Genomic DNA, 26,468 nt, shown 5'->3' on the forward strand with positions numbered 1-26,468 from the left:
TAAGAGGCTTTATGGAGCCACGTGCTGTCCACCAAAGGATGGAGCTGAGCTGCCTGGGAGGTGTGCCCAGCCTGCCATCCCAGGAAGTGGGCAGGAAGGGACAGGGTCTCTCCCAGGAGTTGGTGTTGGTGGGACACAAATTGGCTGGCTGCCCTCTGCGTCTTCCGAGACCTGGTTGGTCGAGTTGCAGAGAAGACCAGCAGTTGCCTCTCGGGCCTCAGGACACTTGCACCATCTGCAGGGAGCTGGCTGAGATGTGCATGCTATCCTGTCGTTGCAGGTGGAGCTCACGGCAGTTGGAAGTGGCAGCAATGCCCGGGGGGCAGACCCAGATGGCAGTGCTACAGAAAAACTTGGGCACAAGTCAGAAGACAAGCCTGACGATCCCCAGCCAAAAATGGACTACGCTGGGAACGTGGCAGAGGCTGAGGGCCTCTTGGTGCCCCTGAGCAGCCCAGGAGACGGGCTCAAGCTTCCCGCATCTGACAGCGCCGAGGCCAGCAACAGCAGGGCCGACTGCTCCTGGACTCCACTCAACACCCAAATGAGCAAACAGGTTGACTGCTCACCTGCCGGAGTAAAGGCTTTAGACTCTCGGCAAGGTGTTGGAGAGAAGAATACTTTCATTTTGGCAACTCTGGGAACTGGAGTCCCTGTGGAGGGGACCCTGCCCCTGGTTACCACTAACTTCAGTCCTCTGCCAGCCCCTATCTGTCCCCCTGCTCCCGGTTCGGCCTCTGTGCCCCCCTCTGTTCCAGATGCATTCCAGGTTCCCCTCTCCGTCCCTGCCCCAGTCCCCCATTCAGGGCTTGTTCCAGTCCAAGTTACCACTTCGGTTCCAGCTCCTTCCCCTCCCTTAGCACCTGTCCCGGCTCTGGCTCCAGCACCACCGTCAGTGCCCACGCTCATCTCTGACTCGAATCCCCTTTCTGTTTCGGCCTCAGTCTTGGTGCCTGTGCCAGCTTCTGCTCCCCCTTCAGGCCCGGTTCCCCTGTCGGCTCCAGCTCCTGCCCCGCTTTCAGTCCCAGTTTCAGCTCCTCCCTTGGCTCTCATCCAGGCTCCTGTGCCCCCTTCAGCTCCGACCTTGGTTCTTGCTCCTGTCCCCACTCCGGTTCTGGCTCCCATGCCAGCATCCACGCCTCCAGCGGCCCCTGCCCCTCCGTCTGTGCCCATGCCCACTCCAACCCCATCTTCCGGCCCACCTTCTACCCCCACCCTCATCCCTGCCTTTGCTCCTACACCGGTGCCTGCACCCACCCCAGCCCCCATCTTTACTCCAGCCCCTACACCCATGCCTGCTGCCACGCCAGCTGCCATTCCCACCTCTGCACCCATCCCGGCCTCCTTCAGTTTGAGTAGAGTGTGCTTTCCTGCAGCTCAGGCACCAGCTATGCAAAAAGTCCCCCTGTCCTTTCAGCCAGGGACAGTGCTGACCCCAAGCCAGCCGCTGGTATATATCCCGCCTCCAAGCTGTGGGCAGCCGCTCAGTGTGGCCACACTGCCAACCACTCTAGGGGTTTCCTCCACTCTTACACTCCCCGTCCTGCCGTCGTACCTGCAGGACAGGTGTCTCCCAGGCGTGCTAGCCTCCCCCGAGCTCCGTTCTTACCCGTATGCATTTTCTGTGGCCCGGCCTCTGACTTCGGATTCCAAGCTGGTATCTCTGGAGGTGAACAGGCTCCCCTGCACTTCCCCATCCGGTAGCACCACCACCCAGCCTGCACCCGATGGGGTCCCTGGGCCTTTGGCAGATACCTCCCTCGTTACTGCTTCTGCCAAGGTGCTTCCAACTCCACAGCCTCTGCTGCCAGCCCCCAGTGGGAGCTCAGCCCCACCGCACCCCGCCAAGATGCCCAGTGGCACCGAGCAGCAAACAGAAGGGACTTCCGTTACCTTCTCTCCTCTGAAGTCACCGCCACAGCTGGAACGAGAGATGGCCTCTCCACCTGAGTGCAGCGAGATGCCCCTTGATCTGTCCTCCAAGTCCAACCGCCAGAAGCTTCCATTGCCGAACCAGCGCAAGACACCCCCCATGCCTGTGTTGACCCCCGTGCACACCAGCAGCAAGGCCCTCCTCTCCACAGTCCTGTCTAGGTCTCAGCGCACAACCCAGGCTGCCGGTGGCAATGTCACCTCCTGCCTGGGCTCCACTTCCTCGCCCTTTGTCATCTTTCCCGAGATCGTGAGGAATGGGGACCCGAGCACCTGGGTGAAGAACTCAACTGCGCTGATCAGCACCATTCCTGGCACCTACGTGGGAGTGGCCAACCCAGTGCCTGCATCCCTGCTGCTGAACAAAGACCCCAACCTGGGCCTCAACCGTGACCCCCGCCATCTCCCCAAGCAGGAGCCCATCTCCATCATTGATCAAGGAGAGCCGAAGGGCACTGGTGCCACGTGTGGCAAAAAGGGCAGCCAGGCTGGTGCTGAGGGACAGCCAAGCACAGTGAAACGATATACTCCAGCCCGCATTGCCCCTGGGCTGCCAGGGTGCCAAACCAAGGAACTCTCTTTGTGGAAACCCACGGGGCCGGCAAATATTTATCCCCGGTGTTCAGTCAATGGGAAACCTACCAGCACCCAGGTCCTGCCTGTTGGCTGGTCCCCGTACCACCAGGCGTCTCTGCTTTCCATTGGCATTTCCAGTGCCGGGCAGCTGACCCCCAGTCAGGGGGCGCCCATCAGGCCCACCAGCGTTGTTTCGGAGTTTTCTGGTGTGCCATCTCTCAGCTCCAGCGAAGCCGTGCACGGACTTCCTGAGGGGCAACCACGGCCTGGGGGCTCCTTCGTTCCAGAGCAGGACCCTGTTACAAAGAACAAAACTTGCCGGATTGCTGCCAAGCCTTATGAAGAACAAGTCAATCCTGTCCTCTTGACCCTCAGCCCTCAGACTGGGACCCTGGCACTGTCTGTTCAGCCTAGCAGTGGGGACATTCGAATGAATCAGGGGCCTGAGGAATCAGAGAGCCACCTCTGCTCTGACAGCACTCCTAAGATGGAAGGCCCCCAGGGGGCTTGTGGCCTGAAGCTGGCAGGAGACACGAAGCCTAAGAACCAAGTGCTGGCCACCTACATGTCCCATGAGCTGGTCCTGGCCACCCCTCAGAACCTGCCTAAGATGCCCGAGCTGCCTTTGCTACCTCACGACAGCCACCCCAAGGAACTTATATTGGACGTGGTTCCGAGCAGCAGGAGGGGCTCCAGCACAGAGCGCCCACAGCTTGGAAGCCAGGTGGATCTGGGGCGAGTGAAAATGGAGAAGGTGGATGGTGATGTGGTCTTCAATTTAGCCACCTGCTTCCGGGCTGATGGCCTTCCAGTGGCTCCCCAGAGGGGCCAAGCTGAAGTTCGGGCTAAGGCCGGGCAGGCTCGAGTGAAACAGGAAAGCGTAGGGGTCTTTGCTTGCAAGAACAAGTGGCAGCCAGATGATGTGACGGAATCTCTGCCGCCCAAGAAGATGAAGTGCGGCAAAGAGAAGGACAGCGAAGAGCAGCAGCTGCAGCCACAAGCCAAGGCCGTGGTCCGGAGTTCCCACAGACCCAAGGTGAGTGCTGAGCTAAGGTCCAGGGTGGGGCCGAGACGCCGCTGGTCTACTTCGTGCCATGGATAGCAACCTCCTGTGACCCCTACCCTGTGACACAGTGCTGTTGGGCAGCTGTGTGAACTGAACGGATTGGAAGGCTTTTGTAAAAGTAATAATGACCTGCTGTCCCCTCCCTAGGTCACATTTTCCATATACGGTGTCTCAGCATGGGGAGAGGCTGGCTTGTAGTTTGTAGGATGTGGGAAATGATTCCGTCCCTGGGGTAGGGAAGCCATTGTCCCAGATGAGGTCGGAAAGCGGAAGAAGGTATTGGTGAGGGAAATCAGTGAATAACAGGCTCTTCCTTGAATAACCATTCTTCCTTTTCCTTTACTGAGAGAACACTGGCCTTGAGAACTTAGGGATGGGGAGAGCAGGGGCCTCTGACGGGGTTGTTCCTTGCACCGCTGGTTGGGGGGCCTGCTTAGGATTTGCTGGGAGCCTTGTGGGGTCAGAGCCAATTTGGCTTCTGTGCTAATCAGTTTCCTACCCGCTCAAATGCTTGAGGCAGCAGCTTTGGGTTTTGGCCCACTGGGGATTGGATGGGCAAGGCAGGTTGGGTGTCTGGGTGTTGGTCTTGACAGGTTGTGGATGGTGGCAGAGTTCTAGGCAAAAAGGTGGGCCAGGAGCACTTGATGAGAATCCCCTGGTCCCCCAGAAGGGACCAGAGGCTACTGGTGATCCAAGGAGAATCTTGAAACATTTGAGGATAGGGTTTATTAAAAATCTAGAACAACTTGAAGTTCTGTTAGCAAGCTTTCAAGTTGGATGTTCATGTACACTAAGGGACAAAATTTCTGGCTAGAGCACTGTGAATTTGGCTGTGGCACAAGTTTATGGTCTTTTTTGGACCATAGACCATTTTGAAAAGCTGGTGAGAGCTATGGACCCTTTTCCCAGAAACGTGACCTCAGAATTTTGCCAATAATTTTAGGGGGTTCATGGACCTGACCTCTGCCCCATCGCCCAAAGCTCTCCCAGGGACTCCAGGTTAAGAACCCCTGGGATAGGTGTTTGGGTGGATTTTAACTCACAAACCTCACAACCACCCTGGTATGTCAGAGACACGTGAAGTAGGAACGTGGGTCATGACGCAGTAGAGCATATAACGTTTGGCAGGTAATTGCCATCTGCACTCGGTGGTAATAAGAATAATAATTCATGTCGTTAGAGTTGTGTTTTTACATTTGTTATCTAATCGTTACAGTAACCATATGAGGTGAATGCTACACCAATCTACAGGTGAGAAAATAAATGAAACAGAGGCTCAGAGAGGATACATTACCCAGTTACACAGCTACTAACTTGCAGAGCTAGAACTCAGACTCTGGTCTCTGGTTCCAAAGTCCATGTTCTTCTTCAGCTATACCATATTATCTTCCACTCTCTTTTTGTTTTTTGTTTTTTTTTTTGAGTCAAGGTCTTGCTCTGTCACCTGGGCTGGAGTGCAGTGGCTCGATCACAGCTCATTGCAGCCTTCACCTTCTGGGCTCAAGCAGTCTCTCACTTCAGCCTCCCAAGTAGCTGGGACCACAGGTGTGTACCACTACACCTGGCTAATTATTTTTTGTAGAGATGAGGTCTCACTATGTTGGCTAAGCTGGTCTCGGACTCCTGGGCTGAAGCGATCCTCCTGCTTCAGCCTCCCAAAGTGCTGGGATTACAGGCGTGAGCCACCTCACCTGGCCATCTTCTACTCTCCGCCCATGGAACTGTTTCACTGAATGTTTTGCAAGTTTTTGTTGCATGGTTACTGTATGCCAGTCCTTCCCAGGCAATGGGAATACCTCTTCAGGAGGGTGGTATCATAGATTGATGAGGAGTATGCTCCCTGGAGCCAGACATGGAGCCTGGGTTTGAATTTTGGCCCCACCTCTTTCTAGCTGTGTGCTATTAGTCAAGCTACTTAATCTCTATGGCCTTCAGTTTCTTAATCTATACACAAGACAATAATAGTATCTACTCATAGAGTTGTGAAGATTAAATGAGATGATGATATAAAATGTCCACAGTAGGCAAATCCATGGAGACAGAAAGTAGACTAGTGGTTGCCTAGGGTTGGGGAGGATGGAAGAGTTGGGGAGTGACTGTTTAATGGGTATTGGGTTTCCATTCAGGGTGATGAAAAAGTTCTGGAGCTAGATAAGTAGGGATGGTTACATAGCTCTATGACTATACTAAAAACAATTGAATTTTACACTTAAGTGAATTGCATGGTATGTCTTAATAAATTGTATCTCAGTAAAGCTGTCATTTTAAAAAAGATTAAAGAACGTGATATACATAAGTGTGTACAGTAGTATCTGGCACATAGTAGGTGTTCAGTTAGTGTTAGTGGTTGCTGTTATTGTTAGCATTACAAACAAAATAGATGTGGCCCCGCCTCTCATGAAGCTTATGTCTCACAGATGACTCAGTGACAGGTGGGCACTGCCCTATCCTATATTAGATGAACAGTTCAGTGGGCCCACTATCAAATGCAGAGGGCAGAGAATAAAATGACAGGATCAGGGGCCTGGAAGCAGCTCTTCGCAACTGCCTGTAAGGATTTAGTAAATGTCTATTTTTTGGGAGTGCAAATCACTTCGTTCTTTCTTTTTTTTTACATGCCACCTTCCTGAGAAGGAAACTGTTGATCAGCAAACTAACATCAGGGGTTTGTTTGAAACAGCCCCTTTCAGGGCTTGGCCAAGAGTGAAAATAGTCTCCTGTTGCCAATACCACCTGCCCAAGGCCTCTCAGGATCCTAAAGGGCCTTCTGCATCACCAGCAAAGAGAGAGAGTTCTGCTTCATTTGATGCTGGATGTATTTTATTGTCTTCTCATTCCTTGGAAAGCTCTTTGGAAAATATTTCAAAACTGTTAACCAGAATGTTCATCTCACACGGTCTCCCCATCCTCCCAACTTCATGCATAAGTTGGAGTGTGCGAAATATTTTTATTCCTGACCTCAGGTGATCCGCTGGCCTCGGCTTCCCGAGGTGCCGGGATTACAGGCTTGAGCCACCGCGCCCTGCTAGATGTTCTGTTTTACTTGTTTTTGTCTTCGGAAGTAAAAGTTAATGATCTGCATTTGAAAGAGCCAGCTAAGAATGATATTCAGAAATAAATAGGACATGTTCAAATGTATGTGCATTTGACTTTATTCCCCCTGACTTAAAATAGTTTTTCTCCAGCCGTACCTGAAGGTTAGTTTTTAAGCAGTAGTTCCTCATCTTCCTCTTTCCAACCAATGCTTTCCTCCTCCTAACACTTTGGTTTGTAGGAACTGGCAGCAAGCCAAGGGGGAAACTGAACTTGAATTTTTAGCTCAGGCCTCTGCTGAAAATAAGAAGCAGGAAGAGTTCATGGGATAGGAGGAGTCCTGGAATTTGATGGGTAGTGGTGACTCCCTGTCCCTGGAGAATTAGGAGGCCCCAGCCCCCGAAAATGTTCCATCAGTAAGGTATGTGCCATCCCCTTAGCAGGAGGTACACCACGATAACCTTCTAGCAGGCGAGGCATGGGTCAGCTTAGGGGAAAAACAGCTCAAGCAAGTTTAACCCTTCCTTTCCTCCTCGGACCTGCTTTTATTGTTCCAACGTTTTGCTTATTCTGCACTCCCGGCATACTAGAATACTGGAAATCCCTACATTGCCCTATTTCTTGTTTAGTGGCACAGAGAGACCTCAAAGCTCATGAGAATACGTGACTGTTAGGCTGAGAGTGTCCTTGCAGTGTGTGAGCACAGCCATTGTGCCTCTTAGATGCGCCAGGCAGTGGGCGTGGGAGAAGCTGAGCTGAAGCAGCCGAGGAAGTGATTCAGGGAAGATAGGTAGCGAGAGCTGATGCCCAGAGGCCCGGGCTGGGGGCCAGGACCCCCGGGTCCTAATCCCAATTCTGGATCTTTCTCACTGCAAGCACAAATGTGCTAACTTGCGGGTTGGCCTGGTAAGTGGCAGTCCCTGAGCCAGTGGACACATGGGATTGTGTGTTACCCTGGACAAGTCATTCAACCCTTTGTCTTGGAGCCTCCGTTTTCTTATCTGTTCACTGGGGGTAATATTAGCTTCTCCTCCCAGGGTTGTGGGGAGGATAAAATCCAATAATAGAGATGAGAGCATTTGGAAAGGTTGAAAGTGCTACAGAGTATAAAGTGGCATTATGAATAATGCTTGGGCCTTTTCACTGGGTTTTATAAATATGAGGATATTTGAATTGCTCCTGTGTCATGTTTTTCTTCTTGCCTTAGTTGAATCTATTTTCTGGTATTAATTTACACGTGAAAAGAGACAATTTTTCTTGAGTTGGCCTGTACTGAGAATTATTTTCATTTGTTGGTGCAATACCATTCACAGTGAAGTTATTTGAACAATGTAGTCTCCCAACTTGCAGAAGAGGCATTTTGTTTAATGCTGGTCTCTCCATTGGTGTTTGGGTACAGAGAGTATGGGGCCTGACTTTGCACCTTTTAAAATGACTTTGGGTGTTTATTCACTGGCTTGTGAACGCAGACTCTGTAGACCTCTTTAAAGTGATGGGATGTGGACGCCTATGGGGATTAGCTGGGGCCCTGGACTCAGTCCAAAAGAGCCCCTGTCACCCACTCTGGAAGGCAGTGCACGGCCTCTTGCCCCTGGTCCCCCACTCTGGGCAGCTCATGCCTCTAGGTCAGAAACGGGACACACGGCTCAACCCCTGGAGAGCTTTCTTAAGAAGCGAAACTGACCTCAGACCTGACCCTCTACCTCTCCACAGTGCCGGAAGCTGCCCAGTGACCCCCAGGAATCTACCAAGAAAAGCCCCAGGGGGGCTTCAGATTCAGGAAAAGAGCACAATGGAGTCAGGGGAAAGCACAAGCACCGGAAGCCGACAAAGCCAGAGTCCCAGTCTCCAGGAAAACGAGCCGACGGCCACGAGGAAGGTAGGCCCCGCGGCCCTGGCCCTCTGGGCTGGGCTGCAGAGGGATCCCCAGGGCACGGTGGTGAGGGCAGAGGGGCTCAGGCGCTGACTCCTTCACTCTGGAAAAGTGAGACTTCTTCACTGTGGAAAGAAGATATGATTGACCCCTCTGAAGTCTAAGGTGAGCGAGCAAGGATCGGGGGCCCCTTCTGCTCCCTCTGGGTGCTAGAATAAGGCTGAAGGAAGTGGTTTTCAGACACAAACACCAGGCCCACAACACAGTAGCCGACCCATTTCCCCGCGATGGGTCTAGGCTCAAAGAAACAAGTTTAAGGAGAATTTAGACAAAAACCACAGAATGGGGGTTCATTACGCTGTCTTCTTTGGGTATACTGGAAAACTGCTATTCTGAAAGGACAAAAATAAATAGCTAGTTAGCTAGGAGAGTTTAGAGAAATCTTAAACGTTTATTATCATTTAGGGACACACAGGATGTCTGGGATGACAGGGCTGGTATGTGTCCCTAACCTGTCCGTTTTGCCACTAATAGTTTCTGGGCACCCTTATCAGGGAGAGAATCCCCAGCATTCCTGAGCATAGGAGTCCAGGTTCATGGTCTTGCCCACCTGACGTGACTATGACCTGCCTCTTCTGGTCTGTTCTTTTTTTTTTTTTTTTTTGAGACAGAGTCTCACTTTGCTTCCCAGGCTAGAGGGAGTTCAGTGGCACAATATCGGTTCACTGCAGCCTCAACCTCCTGAGCTCAAGTGATCCTCCTACCTCAGCCTCCCGAGTAGCTGGGACCACAGGCATGTGCCATTACACCTGGCTAATGTTTGTAGTTTTGAAGAGATGGGGTTTCACCATGTTTCCCAGGCTGGTCTTGAACTCCTGGGCTCAAGCCACCTCCCTGCCTCAGCCTCCCAAAGTGTTGGGATTACAGGCGTCAGCCACCACGTCCAGCCTCATCTGTTCTTAGCCATTTTTTCTCTGTTCACTGGCTCCTTGTTCCTATCTTCCCACCTCACTCAATCCTCCAAGATTCACTGAGGTTGCCCTCCTCTGGGACCTGCTCCAGCTCAGTTAGAACTTTGTTTATTTTCTTTCTTTCTTTCTTTCTTTCTTTCTTTCTTTCTTTCTTTCTTTCTTTCTTTTTTTTTTTTTTTTTTTGAGATGGAGTCTCACTCTGTCACCCAGGCTGGAGTGCAGTGGCACAATCTTGGCTCACTGCAAACTCTGCATCCCAGGTTCAAGTGATTCTCCTTCCTCAGCCTCCCAAGTATCTGGGACTACAGGTGAGTGCCACCACGCCCGGCGAATTTTTGTATTTTTAGTAGAGTCGGGGTTTCACCATGTTGGCCATGCTGGTCTCCATCTCCTGACCTCAGGTGATCCACCCACCTCGGCCTCCCAAAGTGCTGGGATTACAGGCGTGAGCCACCATGCCCAGCAGAACTTTGTTGAGGTGCAGCAGCCTCCGAGTCCTATGGGCAGTGGGGCCTCCTACTTTCCTACTTTCTGGCACACCATCACATTGATACTGTGCACTGCCTTTTCTGGTATCAGCAAAAGCGACCAAACTCTCAGTTTTTAAAAACCACCTGGAAACACTCATTGTCTACAAGAGACACATATGTGATGGCCACGTAAGGGGAGCGAATAAATGTAAGCCAGATTAACCACAGGGTAAACACAAACTCTTTCTCAATCTTTCCCCTGAGCCTCACAGGTGGGCTTTCTGGTCTTTAAGCTTTGATTGTAACATTTCTGCCTTCTGTCCCCAAACCACACATCACTCCAGGTTCCTTGGAAAAGAAAGCAAAGAGCAGTTTCCGTGACTTTATTCCTGTGGTTCTGAGCACCCGCACGCGCAGTCAGTCTGGTGAGTGAGACTAAGGTGATGGCCCCTCTCGGCATCTTCTATGAAAAGAGAGATCGAAATCTGGTTGAGCAGTTTTACCATGGGCCCAGGTGTCGAGTTGGGAATTTGATTCACTGTGCCACAATGCCCAGCTCCTTGCAGAGATAAGAGAGCCCTGGGTGGGGCCAGGGGACAAATAGTCCTCAAATATTGCCCACTGTTTGAGGATTATTTGTTCAACTTTTCAGAGCAGGGATTTGACATCTCTTGTTGGGAGCTGATGGTGGAAAGAGGTAAGGCCTGTGCCACTCGGGAAAGCTGGTTCAACTCCAAGCTTTGGTACCTCGTCATTACTGGGGCTAATCTCAGGCACAGACATTTAACTTTCTACCTTGGTCTTATTGCCCTATGTGACAGGCAGCCTCAAAATTGGAAAAGTCATTGAATCGTCAGGGCTGGCAGAATCACATTTGGCTCCCTGAATTTGTATTGGTCAACCTCTAGGGACTAAAAAAAGCTAGCCCTTTCTAGCCACCACTACCTTCTGCTAGCCTCCACACTGGTATCCAGGGCTGGAGATAGTTGTCCCAGTTCACCCAATTTTCATGCAAATTGGATAGAATGGGGAAGCAAGGTATAGTGTAAACTCAGTTATCTGACATTCTAGTAACCGGCACCTTAGCACATGGCAAGCGAGGTGGTAATTGGGGCCATAATGATGGCCTGGAGGCCTTGTAAAATCCTGAAGTGTCCTCTGAATTATCAAAGAGCAATTACATTACAGCCAGTCCCATTTTAGTGTTAAACACATTGTACTGTATTTGATTCTTTGGAAATTGGTGATCCCTTTGTGATCTCTATGATGATTCTGTATTAACCAGAATATTAGATTAACCAGAACACTTTGTTTTGCCTGGTCTATATAACGGAAAATGTGCTGTTATTTGCTGTCTTTTAGCAGTGTGACTAACTTGAAGCTTTGGTCAAGGGCTACTTACTCTATTTGCCTCGAACCATTTCTTTCTTCTGCTGACTTCGCTTGGGTCTGGGGACTGTTGAGTTAATAGCTGGGCCTTGGGAGAAAGATGGTGGTGTCTCACAGCTGCTTCCGAGGAGGAAGGTGTCAAATCTCCTGTAGTGTGAAACCAGGCCAATTTAGGATGTACTTTCGTTGTTAGCAGAGTTGAAGAAAGAGTGGAGAGAGAAAATGGCCTCTTGGCAAGGTGGCTGAGGAAGGCAGGAAAGGTACCAATCCATCCTGGGGTGGTGGGGGAGGAGGGGGAAGCGCTTGCCCAGCGGCGAGGAACAGCTACAACCGGGTGGAGGGAGGTGCCTGGGAGGAAGCTCCACCCCTGAACTCTTGGCAAGTCAGGAGGAGGTGGGGTCAATTTAAGGGAAGTGGGCGTGCCTGGGTGCATTTGGGCGTGACCCAACCAGGCTCTGTCACAGATCACAGGAAAGGGACTCCTTCTTGCTTCGCTTTTCTTGAGACTCTTCTCTTGTGATGATTCTGCTTGGACGGGGCGGCTCTGTCCCCAAGATTGGTGGTGCCACAAAAGGAGTATATCCTCCCTTGCCATGTCTGAGACCCCAATTGCCCTCTCCTAGCCCCTGATTTCCCAGGGACCCGTGGCCCTCTCCTGCCCTTCACAAAATACTTGGCACTTTATAAGAGCTAAGCAAGAGTTTTGGGTGTGAATTCAGGTGACACTGTAACGTGGATGAGTAAGGGTGTGTGTTTTTAATACTTGATGTTGTCTGGTATATTGGACTCTGTAAAGCACATATGCGTGAAAAATCTTATTTGAGCCTCAAAACAGCCCTGTGAGGTCAGTAAGGGGAGAACAGTATCCCCATTTTATAGATGAGGAGACTGCACTGAAGGAACTTTCCCGAACGGTACAGCTAATAACTGGCAGAGCCTGAACTTGAACCCAGACCTTCAAACTCCTAGTCCAGGGCATTCACTTCGACACCATGCTTTGTCCTTTGAAGAAGTACCTGACCATCCTCTGTACATCCCATCCACAGGAAGCATCTGTAGCTCCTTTGCTGGCATGGCAGACAGTGACATGGGAAGCCAGGAAGTCTTCCCCACAGAAGAAGAAGAAGAGGTAACCCCCACCCCAGCTAAGCGTCGAAAGGTGAGAAAGACCCAACGGGACACCCAGTATCGCAGCCACCATGCCCAGGACAAGTCTCTGCTGAGCCAGGGCCGAAGGCACCTGTGGCGAGCCCGAGAAATGCCCTGGAGGACAGAGGCTGCCCGGCAAATGTGGGACACCAATGAGGAGGAGGAGGAAGAGGAGGAGGAGGGCCTGCTGAAGAGGAAGAAACGAAGACGGCAGAAGAGCCGAAAATATCAGACTGGGGAGTACCTGACAGAGCAAGAAGACGAGCAGCGGCGGAAAGGGAGAGCAGGTAAGGCTGGCCAGGGGCTCTGCTGTCGCCGCGGCCCGTTTGGCTTCTGGGAACCCTCGGGCATCTCTACGCCAGCCAAAGGCTTCGGGACCCAGAGAAACCCGGTGCTATGATCTCCAGCTGCCAGAGGGGGTCACTCAACTCCAGCTCCGAGCCTTTGGCTTTGGGTTGACATTGAATGAGTTCGGATTGGCCTGCAGGTGAGCGGAGGACATGAAGGCCCAAGCCCTCCGGTTTCTTATAGAAGTCTGAACCTGTGGGCAAGGCCACGGTGACATCCTTGGCATGGGACAACTGGATACCAGGGAGTTCTCTGGTTGGCTTGAGGGAGTCGAGTCTTTTGGGAGGACGGGTTCTCTCTCCTAGAATCTTGGGTTCAAGAAGACAGAGGGCATCGGCTGCCTTTCCTGGGATACTTGCAGCCTCTAAGCTAAAAAGAAGTACAGTGGGTTCTTCAAACCAACAGAAGAACTTCAAGTAGAAACGGGCACAGCATTGCTTTATCCGTTAAAGCCACAGTGATTATTCAGAGGCGGAGTGAAGCTTTGAGGTGACCCAAAGTAGCATCATTTTTGTTGGACCTGAGTTGAGAAGGCAGGCAGCCCAAAGAGAAAACCAGGCTTTCTCTGACCACATCAAATGCTGTGATATACCATTCCGGAGGCACAGACTGTCACAAGATGCTAATATCAGTATGTTCCACTGAGTACTGTTCAGGCCCATTCCTATAGTGGATTTCTAAATGAGCAAAAAGCACATCTCTGGGTTTTATAAGAGCACCTCTGTCTCTCACTCTCATTCTCTGACCTCTACCCTGGAAGCAGCAATTGATTGCCTCCTATGATGTATTCATCCTGAGCTGCCGGTAAACATCCGCTGTCTCCTTATTAGCTAAAACTGAATAACCTCATATTGAGTGGGTAGTAGATTCCAGGTTTGCTATAATGCAAAGACGGCTTAACCTCATTTCCGGCTCTGTTTAAGTGGAGGTGTATATGATACCCATCTCTACGCTCAAGAGAGTAATTGAGCTAATTTTCATCAACTATGTGACAGAGTGGGAACAATTTTCTCTTTCTTCTGCTAGAGCAATAATAGATTGGTCAGGAATGAGTTGTCAAGCTGTTGGCCTCAGCCACTTGTGTTAGGATGAAGAGGAGCTTTTGTGTATCACCTAATCTTCTCTAATGGCACCTGGTTTCCTAGCATGGAAGCTTCCTGTGGAACATATTGGCGCTTGGAACCAGAAGGACCTTCGAGGTTGCCTGGTCCAGTTTGCCACCCAATGCAAAGATAGAGATCTCCACAGCATTCTTGACAGGTAGCCAGCCAGCCTTTTCATGAACACACCTCCAGTAACGCAGAGAACACCACCAATCAAGGCATCCTACTTGATTTGGGGGCAGCTCCAGTTGTTGGAAAGTAGGTCATTCTTCCTCTGTGGATGTGTCTAAGGGTTTTGCATTGAGGCAGCTGGATTTGGCACATGGTCTGGTTACTTTCCTCCAGATCTGATGATGGCATCTTCGTGCAGGAATTTGGCAAAGGCCAAATGAGGCAGGTTACCCTGCTTCTGTCTGAGCCTCCTGACTTTTCTTTTCATCCTGGTTTTGGTTATCTCCCTTCTTGACCTGCGGAGCAGGTAGGCAGAGCCACTTCCACTCACACACCTGCCACCTCCGCTCTCTAGTCCTTTGTGGGCTACTATAAAGCCTTCACTTCTCTGCAATTGAATAAACACCCAAGCCTGCCCTGCCCTGGGTAAACAAGGTGGGGGGCTGTTTCTTTGCCTGTAGCATTGAACACTGTAATATGACTTCTTCATGTTTCCTGGGGTCCTCACAAGGCATGGTTCTGTTCCTTCCTCTTTTGCCTCAGCCCAAATGTGTCGCATCAAAAGCCGGAGTTTAGAACATTCTGACTGGAAGTGCTATTAGAGACCATGTAGTACAGCAATTCCTGGACAGGCTATGGGGCCCCACTAGCGGGCTGAGGCTAGCTGGGAGAAAGAGATGGCATGACAGCTGGCCTTCCAGGAACTGTGCATAAGCTGCAGCCAACTCCTTGTGCTGAAATGATGGCTTCCACATCTGGATCTGCCTTTGTCAATGTCACATGTGAGAGCCCGTGTCAGGGTTGAGGGAGGCGAGTTGAGAACTCTTCAATCTCAGTCCCTTCATTTCACTAATTGCTAGGCATGGTGTTCATTCCTTTGGGGAGGAAAACACACGGGCATGGCTCCACCTCAAGAGCTTGTGCTTAAATAACACAATAATGATGTCTTACTTGTTATAACACTTTTTGAAAGGGGTTTTGCATGTATTATCTTATTTAATTCTCATACCACTCTTGTGATGTAGATTATATTCTCCCCATTTTACAGATATGGCAGCTGAGGCTCAGAGCAATTAGGACTTGAGCCCAGCCAATCACACAATTGACGGCCAAGCCAAGCAGCACTAATCTTGAGAGACAAGGTTAAACACACAGTCGCCCCTACACACGGGGTTAGGACAGACCCTGTGGGATGAAGCTCTTGATAATGGAGTTCCCGGCGGGCCTTTTTGAAATTAGAATGTGCTTTGTTCAGCAAGCTGTGGCTAAATTAGAGATGTTGCTGGTGTGTTCTAGTGACACCAGTGACTTGATTTTCACCCAGAAAAGGCAGCAGGTTTCTGCCCTTGACTGCCAGCTAAGTAGGCTCATGATGCCTTCTAGTTTCAGGGAGTTCCTGTAGCTTTGATCTTTGTGTCCTCGGAGAGTGACAAATGGGGCAGTCAGGTGAGTAGAGCTGAGGCCATGAAGGCAGCCTTCTACCTTTTCCTCCCTGTTCCCCATGTACTTGATACTTAATGTCAGCAGGACCACCAGATTTGCTTTCATACGGGACTGGAGAAACAGACAAAGGGAATGGGGAAAAAAGCAAAAAGAAATTCTGATTTGCTCTGGGCTCTGGGAAAAATCCTGTTAAAATTACCCTTATCTTACGGCTAGCCAGATGGGCCGCCCCCTGCTGGCAGGGCTGGGAGCTGTCTCCTGCTTGTAGATGAGGGACTTCGATGTTGAAGTATGGTGTGTTCATTCAAGAAGCATTTAGTGGAATAGTCAGCACAGCACTAGATATCGATAGCTGATAGTTATACAACTTTGCACTGCAGTTCTAATCCCCAAAGTCCTCTGATTCATCTTAGAGGAAGGCGTTGCTTTTCTGTGTTCCATTTCTCTGACATCTGTTCTTTTCCTGTTTCTTGCCTTCAGATTTAAAGGCCCGTAAGCAGAAGACTTCCTCCTCCCAAAGTTTGGAGCACCGCCTCAGGAACAGGAACCTTCTCTTGCCCAACAAAGTCCAGGGGATCTCGGATTCACCAAACGGTTTCCTCCCAAATAACCTGGAAGAGCCAGCCTGCCTTGAAAATTCAGAAAAGCCATCAGGAAAACGAAAGTGCAAGACCAAGCACATGGCAACCGTCTCAGAAGAGGCAAAGGTGTGTAGCTATCAAGGGGTATTGTAGAAGGTGTGTGTGGCGGGGGGTCAGAGGAGGCAGGAGGGAGGGAGGGGGGGATGGGGAGGATCAAATTAACCCATATTTAGTAAGGCATTCTCAAACTAGTTCTTGAAGGGTTGGGGGTGGATTTGAAGAATGGGAACTAAAGTTATAGTTAATTGTAAGGTCTGGCCCATGATGGCTTTTCCTCTACAATCTTTAGATTTTCTTTGAGTTAAGGAAGAATTAAAGAATATGGCAGGATGTTAGCTTGAGTAGCTCGTTAACATCCAATCAAGAAGCTTTTGTCTGGGTTTAACTTACTGGAAACCAATCTTGGAACTTTCTGAGTCAATCAAGGTAGAAAACAACTTGTAGGAGGAAGGATTTTAAGGTCCAGACAAAGGTTGATTGAGGGTGAGGCTGAAGGAATTCCACTGGGGCCCAGGTTCTAGCTACTCCTCCCCTACCCTGCTTCCCAGTTCTTTAGCTTCTCATGGAAGCGTAGGAGCTAGTGAGTGGGCAGTCACCAATCAACAGCCAGGCAAGCATTCCTAAAACCCTCATGCCAAATCAACATCTTTTGGGTCTGATATTCATGCCATTGGTGTTAGGTTGCATGTTGTATCCTTAGAAAAAATCAGTCTTCAACCTGGGTTAACTTTACATTTGAGAGAAGTGAGGGTCTGGGTTCAAATGTATACCTATAATATGTATTTGTCATTGACAGCCAAAAACAAAAGCCCATCTTCAGCTTGTTTTGGTAGTCGTGATTCTTTCTCTCTCTCTCTCTCTCTCTCTCTCTTTTTGAGAGTCACACGCTGTCGCCCAGGCTGGAGTGCAGTGGCACGATCTCGGCTCACTGTAACCTCCGCCTCCTGGGTTCAAGCGATTCTCGTGCCTCAGCCTTGTGAGTAGCTGGGATTACAGGCGCCCACCACCACGCCCGGCTAATTTTTGTATTTTTAGTACAAAAATACAAAAAATCACCATGTTGGCCGGGCTGATCTCGAACTCCTGAGCTCAAGTGATCCGCCCGCCTTGGCCTCCCAAAGTGCTGGAATTACAGGCGGAAGCCATCACGCCTAGCGCTTTGGTGGTCATGATTCTTACTGGAATCCCCGAATGGCACTGGCAAGAGGTGGGAGCCCCAGGTGCTCGTCTCCCCTCCTTTCCCCTTCCCCCTCCCAGAACCTCTTTCCAGCTCAGACAAGACTCAAGCTTATTTCCTCATCTTGAAGAATGGAGCTGCTGCTTCATGCCCTTTCTGTCTCACAAGGGTGCTTGGGGGAACAAAGGAAGCAGTGTCTGTGACAGGCTTTGATAACCATAAAGTGCTCTCCGAGGGTTGCTGTGCATCATTGTGCTTCGGGCGGAAGCAAGAATGAGGGAACAGAGGCATGGCGTGGCAGGGTAGCAGCGTTCGTTCCCTTGACCCCCCAGAGTGGGAGGACAGGGGCCCAGGGAAAGAGCAGGGAACTCTGGTCTGTGCCAAGCAGTTCATTTCACGTTATCGCTCTTAATTCCCGCAGTGGCACTTGAGAGGTAGGCACCTTTATTATCCTCATTTTGTAGTGAGGAAACTGAGGCTCAAGGAGGTTAAGGGACTTGTGCGAGGTTACTGGGTGGTCCTGAGTGATGCAATTGGGACGTGAAATAGGCCTGTCTGCCTCTGGAGCCATGGCTTGTTCCATATGTCTCTCAGGCTCTGAATGGGGGGCTTCTGTTTGTATTTGGGAGGCACTGGGGGAGGGGGGCAGTTGGGCAGAAAATGCTGCCACCACAAGCAGCGCTGGGAAAAGGTGGGCGTCTCAGGCTCCTGCTCCCCCTCCCCTTCCCCCTGTTCCTCCCCCAGACACTCAGATGGATGGCCCCAGCCCACACAAAGGTAACCAGCACTCGAGATTCAGCAGCACACTCACATGCTTCTGTCTGGTTATTCTGCCTGGCAGTGTGTCCGCTGCAGAGTTCTCCTGGAGAGGTTTTTGTCCCTCCCCGTGACCTTCCTTTCCCCCTCCCGCCTTCCTTTCTCTCCCAGTCACCACCACCTGCTCTGGTTGCCCCCATGGCATGGGGCTTTGTAGCAGGAAGCAAGGGGTGGGGGAGGGCGGGGAACGCTCCTGCAACACTGAAAGCGGGGCACTGGCCAAGGGCTTCTTCCCACAGGGGCTCAGAGCCAGGGGGAAGGAGAGAGGGGGAGGGGTCCCCCCACTTGTTCTTGCTCCTCCCCCTCCCAGGCAACTTGCCTCGCTGCTGCTCTCTGGCAGCTTTGGCCCCCAGAAAGGAGAGTCACCCTTTGGTTCCTGGCTTGGCTTAGTGAAACCCTGGTACTTTACCCAGCATCCTCCAGTCCTGCCATTGTACATTCTATCCTCCTGGCGATAAAGCAGCATTGTACCCTCATAGCTAGTGCCTTCCTGCTAGGGCTTGTACCTCTCTGCCCTTTCAGGGTAGGGACTGATCATGGCTTCTCGCTGTCTTGGGATTGACCAGAGGAAACAAATGCCCCGAGCCCTCATCTTCTGTTCTCTACTGCTCCTTTCCTGACTTGATATCTTTTTAGGCAACTTTTCTGGCCATCCAGGGCTCTGCACACAGCTGGCTTGAAACAGGTCAACAAATATTTGCTGTAATAATGTGGCCAGGCATGGTGGCTCACGCCTGTAATCCCAGCACTTTGGGAGGCTGAAGCAGGTGGATCACATGAGATCAGGAGTTTGAGACCAGCCTGGGCAACATGGTGAAACCCCGTCTCTACTAAAAGTACAAAAATTAGCTGGGCGTGGTGGCACGTGCCTTTAGTCCCAGCTACTTGGGAGGCTGAGGCAGGAGAATTGCTTGAACCTGGGAGGCAGAGGTTGCAGTGAGCCGAGATTGTGCCATTACACTCCAGCCTGGGTGCCAGAGCGAGACTCTGTCTCAAAAACAAACAAACAACAACAACTAATAATAATAATAATAATGTGCCCAGCCCTGAGTTAAGTGCTGTAAGGAACAGAAAAATGATGACAATATGAACCCTGTCCCCAAAGGAGCTTAAAATCTAGCAGGAGAGGTGAGACTTACACGTGAAACTCTGGGTGGAAAGAAGAAAGTGAGGCATCAGATTACATGGTTCAGACTTGGTACTCTGGCTACACAGAGGAAGAGGGCCCAGAGTGTTGTGGAATATGGTAGAAGACAGAGGATTGAACTGAGACCTTGATGTTCTGAGGGGTTTGGATAAGTTGGAAATACTAGTTATCTATTGGGGTATAACAAATTACTATACAACTTAGCAGCTTTACACAACAATAAGCATATGTTATCTCACACAGTTTCTTGGGGTCAGGAATTCAGGGGCTTAGCTAGGCCTGGCTTGGGGTCTCTCGTGAGGTTGCAGTCAGGTGTCAGCCAGGGCAGCATTCCTCTGAGGGTGTGACTGGAGGATCTGCTTCTGGGGTAGCTTGCTCGCATGGCTGGCACATTGATGCTGGTTGTTGGCAGGAGGCCTCCTCTCCCTGCCCCATGGATCTCTCCAGTGGGCTGCTCAAGGGTCCCCAGGACACGGCAGCTGGCTTTCCCCACGAGTGATCCAAAAGAGAGCAAGGCAGAAACCACAGTGTCTTTTAGGCCCTAGCCTCAGAAGACACCTACTGTCATTTCTGCAGTCTCCTGTTGGTTACATAGGTCAGCCCTACTCACTGTAGGAGGAAGGTGCATAAGAGCATGAAGATCAGGGGATCACTGGGGCCATCTTAGAGGCTGACTCCCACAGTCTGCCCTCTGGCCTCCCCCAGTGATTCCTGTCCCTCCCACATGCAAAGTATGCCACCTCTCCCAGTGCCCCCCAAAGCTTCATCCAATTATAGCATCACCTCCAGGTCGAGAATCTTATTTATTTATTTATTTATTTATTTATTTATTTATTTATTTGTAATGGAGTTTCGCTCTTGTTGCCCAAGCTGGAGTGCAGTGGCTCTATCTGGGCTCACTGCACCCTCTGCCTCCCAGGTTCAAGTAATTCTCCTGCCTCAGCCTCTCGAATAGCTGGGATTACAGGTACCTGCCACCACTCCCAGCTAATTTTTTGTACTTTTAGTAGAGATGGGGTTTCACCATATTGGCCAGGCTAATCTCGAACTCCTGACATCTGGTGATCCACCCGCTTCAGCCTCCCAAAGTGCTGGGATTACAGGTGTGAGCCGCCATGCCCGGCATTTTTTTTTCTTTTCTTCTCTTTTTTTTTTGTACCAGAGTCTCACTCCATCACCCAGGCTGGAGTGCAGTGCCGCGATCTTGGCATACTGCAACCTCCCCCTCCCGGGCTCAAGCAATTCTCATGCCTCAGCCTCCTGAGTAGCTGGAACTATAGGCGTGCACCACCATGCCCAGCTGATTTTTTGTATTTTTAGTAGAGACCGGGTTTCACTGTGTTGGCCAGGCTGGTCTTGAACTCCTGTCCTCAACTGATCTGCCTGCCTTAGCCTCCCAAACTGCTGGGATTATAGGCGTGAGCCACCGCTCCCGGCCTCTCCTAGTGTTTTGTGAGCACCTACCCTGTTCACAGTTCTGGAGCCTTTGTAGTTCATTATCTCAAAGAACCTGCAAGGAAGAAAGTGGGGCTCAGAGAGGGAGGGCCTTGCCCCAGGTCTTCTAGCTAGGGGATGGCAGAGGCAAGGTTCAAGCCCAGGTCGGCCTTAGATCTTTCTACCACCCCAGGGGGGTCTGAGTATGATATGGGGACACAGTGTGATGGAAGATGGGAACATTCTGTGAGGACTGGATGTGGAAGGAAGGTTTTTGCTACAAGTGTGAAGCTTTAGCAGCTGTGACTAGTCAAAGATAGCTGGCCGGGCATGGTGGCTCATGCCTGTAATCCCAGCACTTTGGGAGGCCGAGGCAGGCGGATCACTTGAGATCAGGAGTTCGAGACCAGCCTGGCCAATATGGCGAAACCCCTCTCTACTAAAAATGCAAAAATTAGCTGGGCGTGGTGGCGCATACCTGTAATCCCAGCTACTCAGGAGGCTGAGGGAGGAGAATCCCTTGAACCTGGGAGGCAGAGGTTGCAGTGAGCAGAGATCACACCACTGCACTCCAGCCTCAGTGACAAAGTGAGACTCGGTCTCAAAAAAAGAAAAAAAGAAGATAGCTGTCTCATTTCTCTTTACTCTCAGAGTTTGCTTCTGCCTATTTACAGATAGGACTTATAAAAACCTCAATAAATGGTGATTGAGGCAGGTAAAGAAGGCATGCAGAGTCTTGAGAGAAGCTAGGATATCCCCTCAATCTCTGATTTACAATTCCTGTGGCATTCCTTGGTTTATGGGGTTGAGCATTTGAACCTCTTCATATCTCCCCACCGGCTACAAACTCATGGGAACCTGTGTTGATCCTGGAGAGACTTCACATGGTTAGCGCCTGGCCCAGCGTCTGGCCTCAAACCTGACAGTAGTCTCGGCCATTTGGGGTAGTGTAAGCAAAGTACAGCATGGACACAGATAAGGTGAGATGGCCTTGGCCACTGAGGGCAGTGATGACCCTGGTGGATGGATAAGCTGCCTGGCCTGACCTGACCTAGGACTGCATCTCTGCTTTCCAGGGCAAAGGTCGTTGGAGCCAGCAGAAGACACGATCTCCCAAATCTCCCACCCCAGTGAAACCCACAGAACCATGTACACCCTCTAAGTCCCGAAGTGCCAGCTCAGAGGAGGCCTCAGAGTCACCTACAGCCCGGCAGATCCCCCCAGAGGCACGTCGGCTCATAGTGAACAAAAATGCTGGTGAGACCCTCCTGCAGAGGGCGGCGCGTCTTGGCTATAAGGTAAGGGAGTTTTCGACTGACCACAGGGCGCCGTTGGTCTGAGCATCTATGAAGAAGCTTTTCTCCATGGGCTCTTCTGGTGCTTGAACCCAGGCTGGCCTCCCTCTACACCCCAGATTGCCCTGGGGCTGCCTTGCCCCTCATCGCTTGGATGTCAGTGTGTGAGAATGCAAACTTGCTTGAATGTCAATTTGGGATGAATGCAATTGAAATGGTATCATGCAGTATATTCCTAGACCAGGAACGCAATTTTTGGATATCCACATTGTCTTAAATTTCTCTGTATGGTGGTTTCCCAACTCAGAAAGGAACAAGGGGTGATTTATTGCTCACTCTTCGTCTCCTCCTCCAGCTTCCCCTCATTTCCGCCTCTCGCAGAGGGGCCAGGATCATGTTTGAGGGGTGAGGCTGAGCTAACCCCACCTTATACTACTACCCTATAGATTAGAAAGAAGGCAAGAAAGGAAGCTGGCATTTATTGAGCACTTCTTTTGTCATGTGAAGAGCCTGATTACTTTGTATCATTTAATCTCACAGTAAGCCGATGGAGTAGATTTATTATCCCCATTTTATAGGTGAGAAAATCGAGGCTTTGCAGTGTTACTGATATGTCCAAGATCACTCAACTACTACGCATATGAGTCTGAATTCAAACCAAGGTCTTTTGATTCCCAAGTGCCAGGGTAGGTGGAAGACTGACTCATTCACCATAATTCAGTTACACCTTGGACGTTTCCATTGTTCCCCACTTTTTATTGAGTGTGTATCTTTGCCTACCATATGGATTATTTCCTCAGGGTTTGCTCCTAGCAGTGGAGTTGCTGGGTTAGTTACAGAGTGTGCCTTTGGTTTTAAGGCTTTCCATCCCTATACCTGAGTTGTTTCACACCAGCCACACTCCCAGCCAGACTGGTCAGCCCTGGGGAGCTGACGTGACAGTGTCTCACTGGCAAGCAGCCCATCTTTCATGAGCACCTAGTGTGCGTGCCTGGATAGCTGCCGAGGGAGACCTAAAACAAAAATCAAGACTAATCCCTGCCGTCAAGGTTAATTTAATTGTCTTGTACCCTGGGCAAAACCAGCCAACAGGAAACCATTGGAGGGGCCAATGGGACAGGGCTGGAGCACTAAGGCAGCCTGTCAGGGAGGGTGGAAGGAGCCCTTTTGGGCTTGGGGGAAGAGGCAGACATCTGCACTGGTGAGGAGGGTGGGAAGCCTCGGGCTTTCTCCCGGGTAAAGGAGCTTGACAGTTTCTATATACAGCCAGCAGCACCCCTGACACAGGCTGCACACACAGCCGCTCTAGCCAGCTAGCCTGTGAGCTGTCAGACAGAAAGGTGGAGTGGCCCATCTCCCCAGTGCCCCAGAGAGGACTGGCAATGGTGCAGCTATGGGATCCATTGTTTGGAAAGCCAGGCAGCCATTAATGCTGCCAGCCTCTCCCCTCCTCACCTCATTCACCCAGCTTCAGCCCATGCTAGCTAGGGTGCTTCAAGTCCCTGGGGTCCCACCTATAGTCCTAGCATCATCTCAATCCAAGGAAGACAGTCATTAAAGTGTGGATGAATGGCAGTATTGGATTATCCTTTTTTTTTTTTTTTTTTTTGAGATGGAGTCTTGCTCTGTCACCTAGGCTGGAGTGCAATGGTGCAATCTCGGCTCACTGCAGCCTCCGCCTCCTGGATTCAAGGGATTCTCCTGCCTCAGCCTCCTGAGTGGCTGGGATTACAGGCACCTGCCATCACACCGGGCTAATTTTTGTATTTTTAGTAGAGAGGGGGTTTTGCCATGTTGGCTAGGCTGGTCTCAAACTCCTGACCTCAGGTGATCTGCCCGCCTCAGCCTCCCAAAGTGCTGGGATTACAGGCGTGAGCCACTGCACCCAGCCTATTGGATTATCCTGATTTGAGGGGAGGGCTAGAACTGACTGTCCTGGCTTGAACATTGGTCCTGCCGAGACCTGCATCCAGGGATAGTCCTTAAAACAATTGTCTTCCTTATTCTTGAATTGCCAGCAGAGGCTGTGCTCTCCACCACATCTCATTTCCCTGGTCTGGGGCTGGCTTGCCAAGCTCAGGGAGTTGAGGTCTGAGTGCTTGAGCTCTGGGCGGGCAGGTCAGCCTCTCTGAGGACCTCACCTCAAATACCACCACCCAGATGAGTGTCCTTGGCCATAAAAAAAAGTCTCTCCCAGGCCAGGTGCGGTGGCTCACGCCTGTAACCCTAACACTTTGGGAAGCCAAGGTGGGAGGATCACCTGAGGTCAGGAGCTGGAGACCAGCCTGGCCAACATAGTGAAATCTCATCTCTATTAAAAATACGAAAATTAGCCAGGCGTGGTGGCGTGCGCCTGTAGCTCCAGCTACTTGGGAGGCTAAGGCAGGAGAATCACTTGAACCTGGGAGGCAGAGGCTGCAGTGAGCTGAGATTGTGCCACTGCACTCCAGCCTGGGCAACAGAGTGAGACTGTCTCAAAAAAAAAAAAAAAAAAAAAAAGTCTCTCCACTGCCAAGGAAACGGCCCAGAGCTGGGGTCCTGGCAGTTGTGGCTCAGGACTGATGTTGTTAATGAAAGATTTTGAAGTGTGTCCCTGCTATAAAGGGCAGGCTCTGAGACTCCTCAGATATTTGGGGAGCTTTGAGTCTTAGGGTTATATAAGTTCAATAATTAGACCTCTCTTTGCTCATGGAGTTGTCCCTGTCCCCACAGGATGTTGTTCTCTACTGCCTCCAGAAAGACAGTGAAGATGTGAATCACCGTGACAATGCTGGCTACACAGCCCTGCATGAGGCTTGTTCCCGGGGCTGGACCGACATCCTGAACATCCTGCTGGAGCACGGGGCCAACGTGAACTGCAGTGCGCAGGACGGCACAAGGCAAGAGGGCTGCATCTCCCCCAAGTCCCGCCCTCACTCCCAGCTCAGCCTCTCACTCAAAAGACCTTGCCTGCCGCTGGCAGGCATGGTGGCTCACGCCTGTAATCCCAGCACTTTGGGAGGCCAAGGCGGGTGGATCATGAGGTCAGGAGTTCGAGACCAGCCTGGCCAACATAGTGAAACCCCATCTTTACTAAAAATACAAAAATTAGCCGGGTGTGGTGGCATGTCCCTGTAGTCCCAGCTACTAAGGAGGCTGAGGCAGGAGAATTGCTTGAACCCAGGAGGTGGAGGTTGCAGTGAGCCGCGACCATGCCATTGCACTCCAGCCTGGGTGATGGAGACTCTGTCTCAAAAAAACATACAAAATAAAAAAATAAAGACCTTACCTCAACCTGAACCTTCGTAGCACACCAGACTGCGAGTTGCAGAGAGGCCTTGACAGGAGGAGTTTTGGAAAGACTTCTATAGGCTCAAGAGGGAACCAGTTTAGGGCAGGAGCCAATGAGTTAGTTCCCAGATGGCCAGGCCACATCAGTTACTAAGGGGAGGCTGTGGTTGTCTGGGGATCATCCCATCACGTGTAGCTGCCACCAGGAAGACCACTCGGCCTTCCCTCAACTCATCCTGGTGGGGGACCTGTCTCAGACAGAATAGAAACTGGGAGGTTGACCTGAGGGTAATATCCAGATTTGACTTTTAAAATTTGATCTCTAGACACTGTAAGAAAAAATACACCTGCTGTGTCTTAGAGAAATTGTACCCATTCTCCTCTGTTCTACCAGAGAGCCTACTTCCTGGGCAAATTAGAGACAGGAGCTGCAGATCCAGGAGGGGGCTCCGCTTGGGTTCTGCCTGGCGTGTGGAGCCCTTCTGCTCATCTCTGCTCTCAGGGAGTCACCCAGGGCCTTCAGTTCCCTGAACTGAAGTATCCCTCTACAGTTGCCCCCACCTTTTTTTTTTTTTTTTGAGATGGAGTCTCACTGTGTCACCCAGGCTGGTATGCAGTGGCACAATCTTGGCTCGCTGCAACCTCTGCCTCCCGGGTTCAAGCAATTCTCCTGCCTCAGCCTTCTGAGTAGCTGGGACTATGGGTGCCCGCCATGATGCCCAGCTAACTTTTGGATTTTTAGTAGAGATGGGGCTTCACCATGTTGGCCAGGCTGGTCTCAAACTCTTGGCCTCAAGTGATCCACCTGCTTCGGCCTCCCAAAGTGCTGGGATTACAGGCGTGAGCCACCATGCCCGGCTTCCCTGCAGCTGCCTTAACTTTATTGTAGGTCAGGGATCCATCCTCTAGTGAACTCCACAACTACCAATAGAGCTACATTGTGCCATGGGAACTGTCCCAAGATGTCAGGGGAACGTAAGAGAGAGAGAGTAATGGGAGGGAGGAAAAGGGGGTACAGAGAGAGTAGGAGTTAGGGAGATGGTAGTGGAGAGTTGCAAGGCTACAGGTGGTTCCCTTGTCCTAAGTCTTAAACCATATTACACCAAGGTTACCTGGGGGTCAGCTCAGTTTTTTCCCCTGATGCAGTAGCCTTAAGTCTAGACA

The 26,468-nt window shown here is 50.8% G+C and overlaps 1 protein-coding gene across 5 annotated transcripts in view; it reads left to right on the forward strand.

Moving 5' to 3' along the window:
• The window catches only part of BCORL1 (BCL6 corepressor like 1), a 76,984-nt gene that overhangs the window by 31,690 nt on the left and 18,826 nt on the right, over positions 1 to 26,468 (forward strand). For 4 of the 5 annotated variants that reach the window (XM_055375587.2, XM_055375586.2, XM_055375589.2 and 1 more), the window contains 7 exons: positions 281 to 3,544; positions 8,321 to 8,486; positions 10,266 to 10,346; positions 12,357 to 12,746; positions 16,005 to 16,231; positions 21,816 to 22,037; positions 24,747 to 24,913. In XM_055375587.2, the coding sequence (XP_055231562.1) occupies positions 281 to 3,544; positions 8,321 to 8,486; positions 10,266 to 10,346; positions 12,357 to 12,746; positions 16,005 to 16,231; positions 21,816 to 22,037; positions 24,747 to 24,913 (4,517 nt within the window). The remainder of the gene's footprint in view (positions 1 to 280; positions 3,545 to 8,320; positions 8,487 to 10,265; positions 10,347 to 12,356; positions 12,747 to 16,004; positions 16,232 to 21,815; positions 22,038 to 24,746; positions 24,914 to 26,468) is intronic. The other variant, XM_019019771.4, reaches the window with a different exon arrangement.

This window comes from Gorilla gorilla, chromosome X (assembly GCF_029281585.2).
Source record: "Gorilla gorilla gorilla isolate KB3781 chromosome X, NHGRI_mGorGor1-v2.1_pri, whole genome shotgun sequence".
NCBI lineage: Eukaryota > Metazoa > Chordata > Mammalia > Primates > Hominidae > Gorilla > Gorilla gorilla.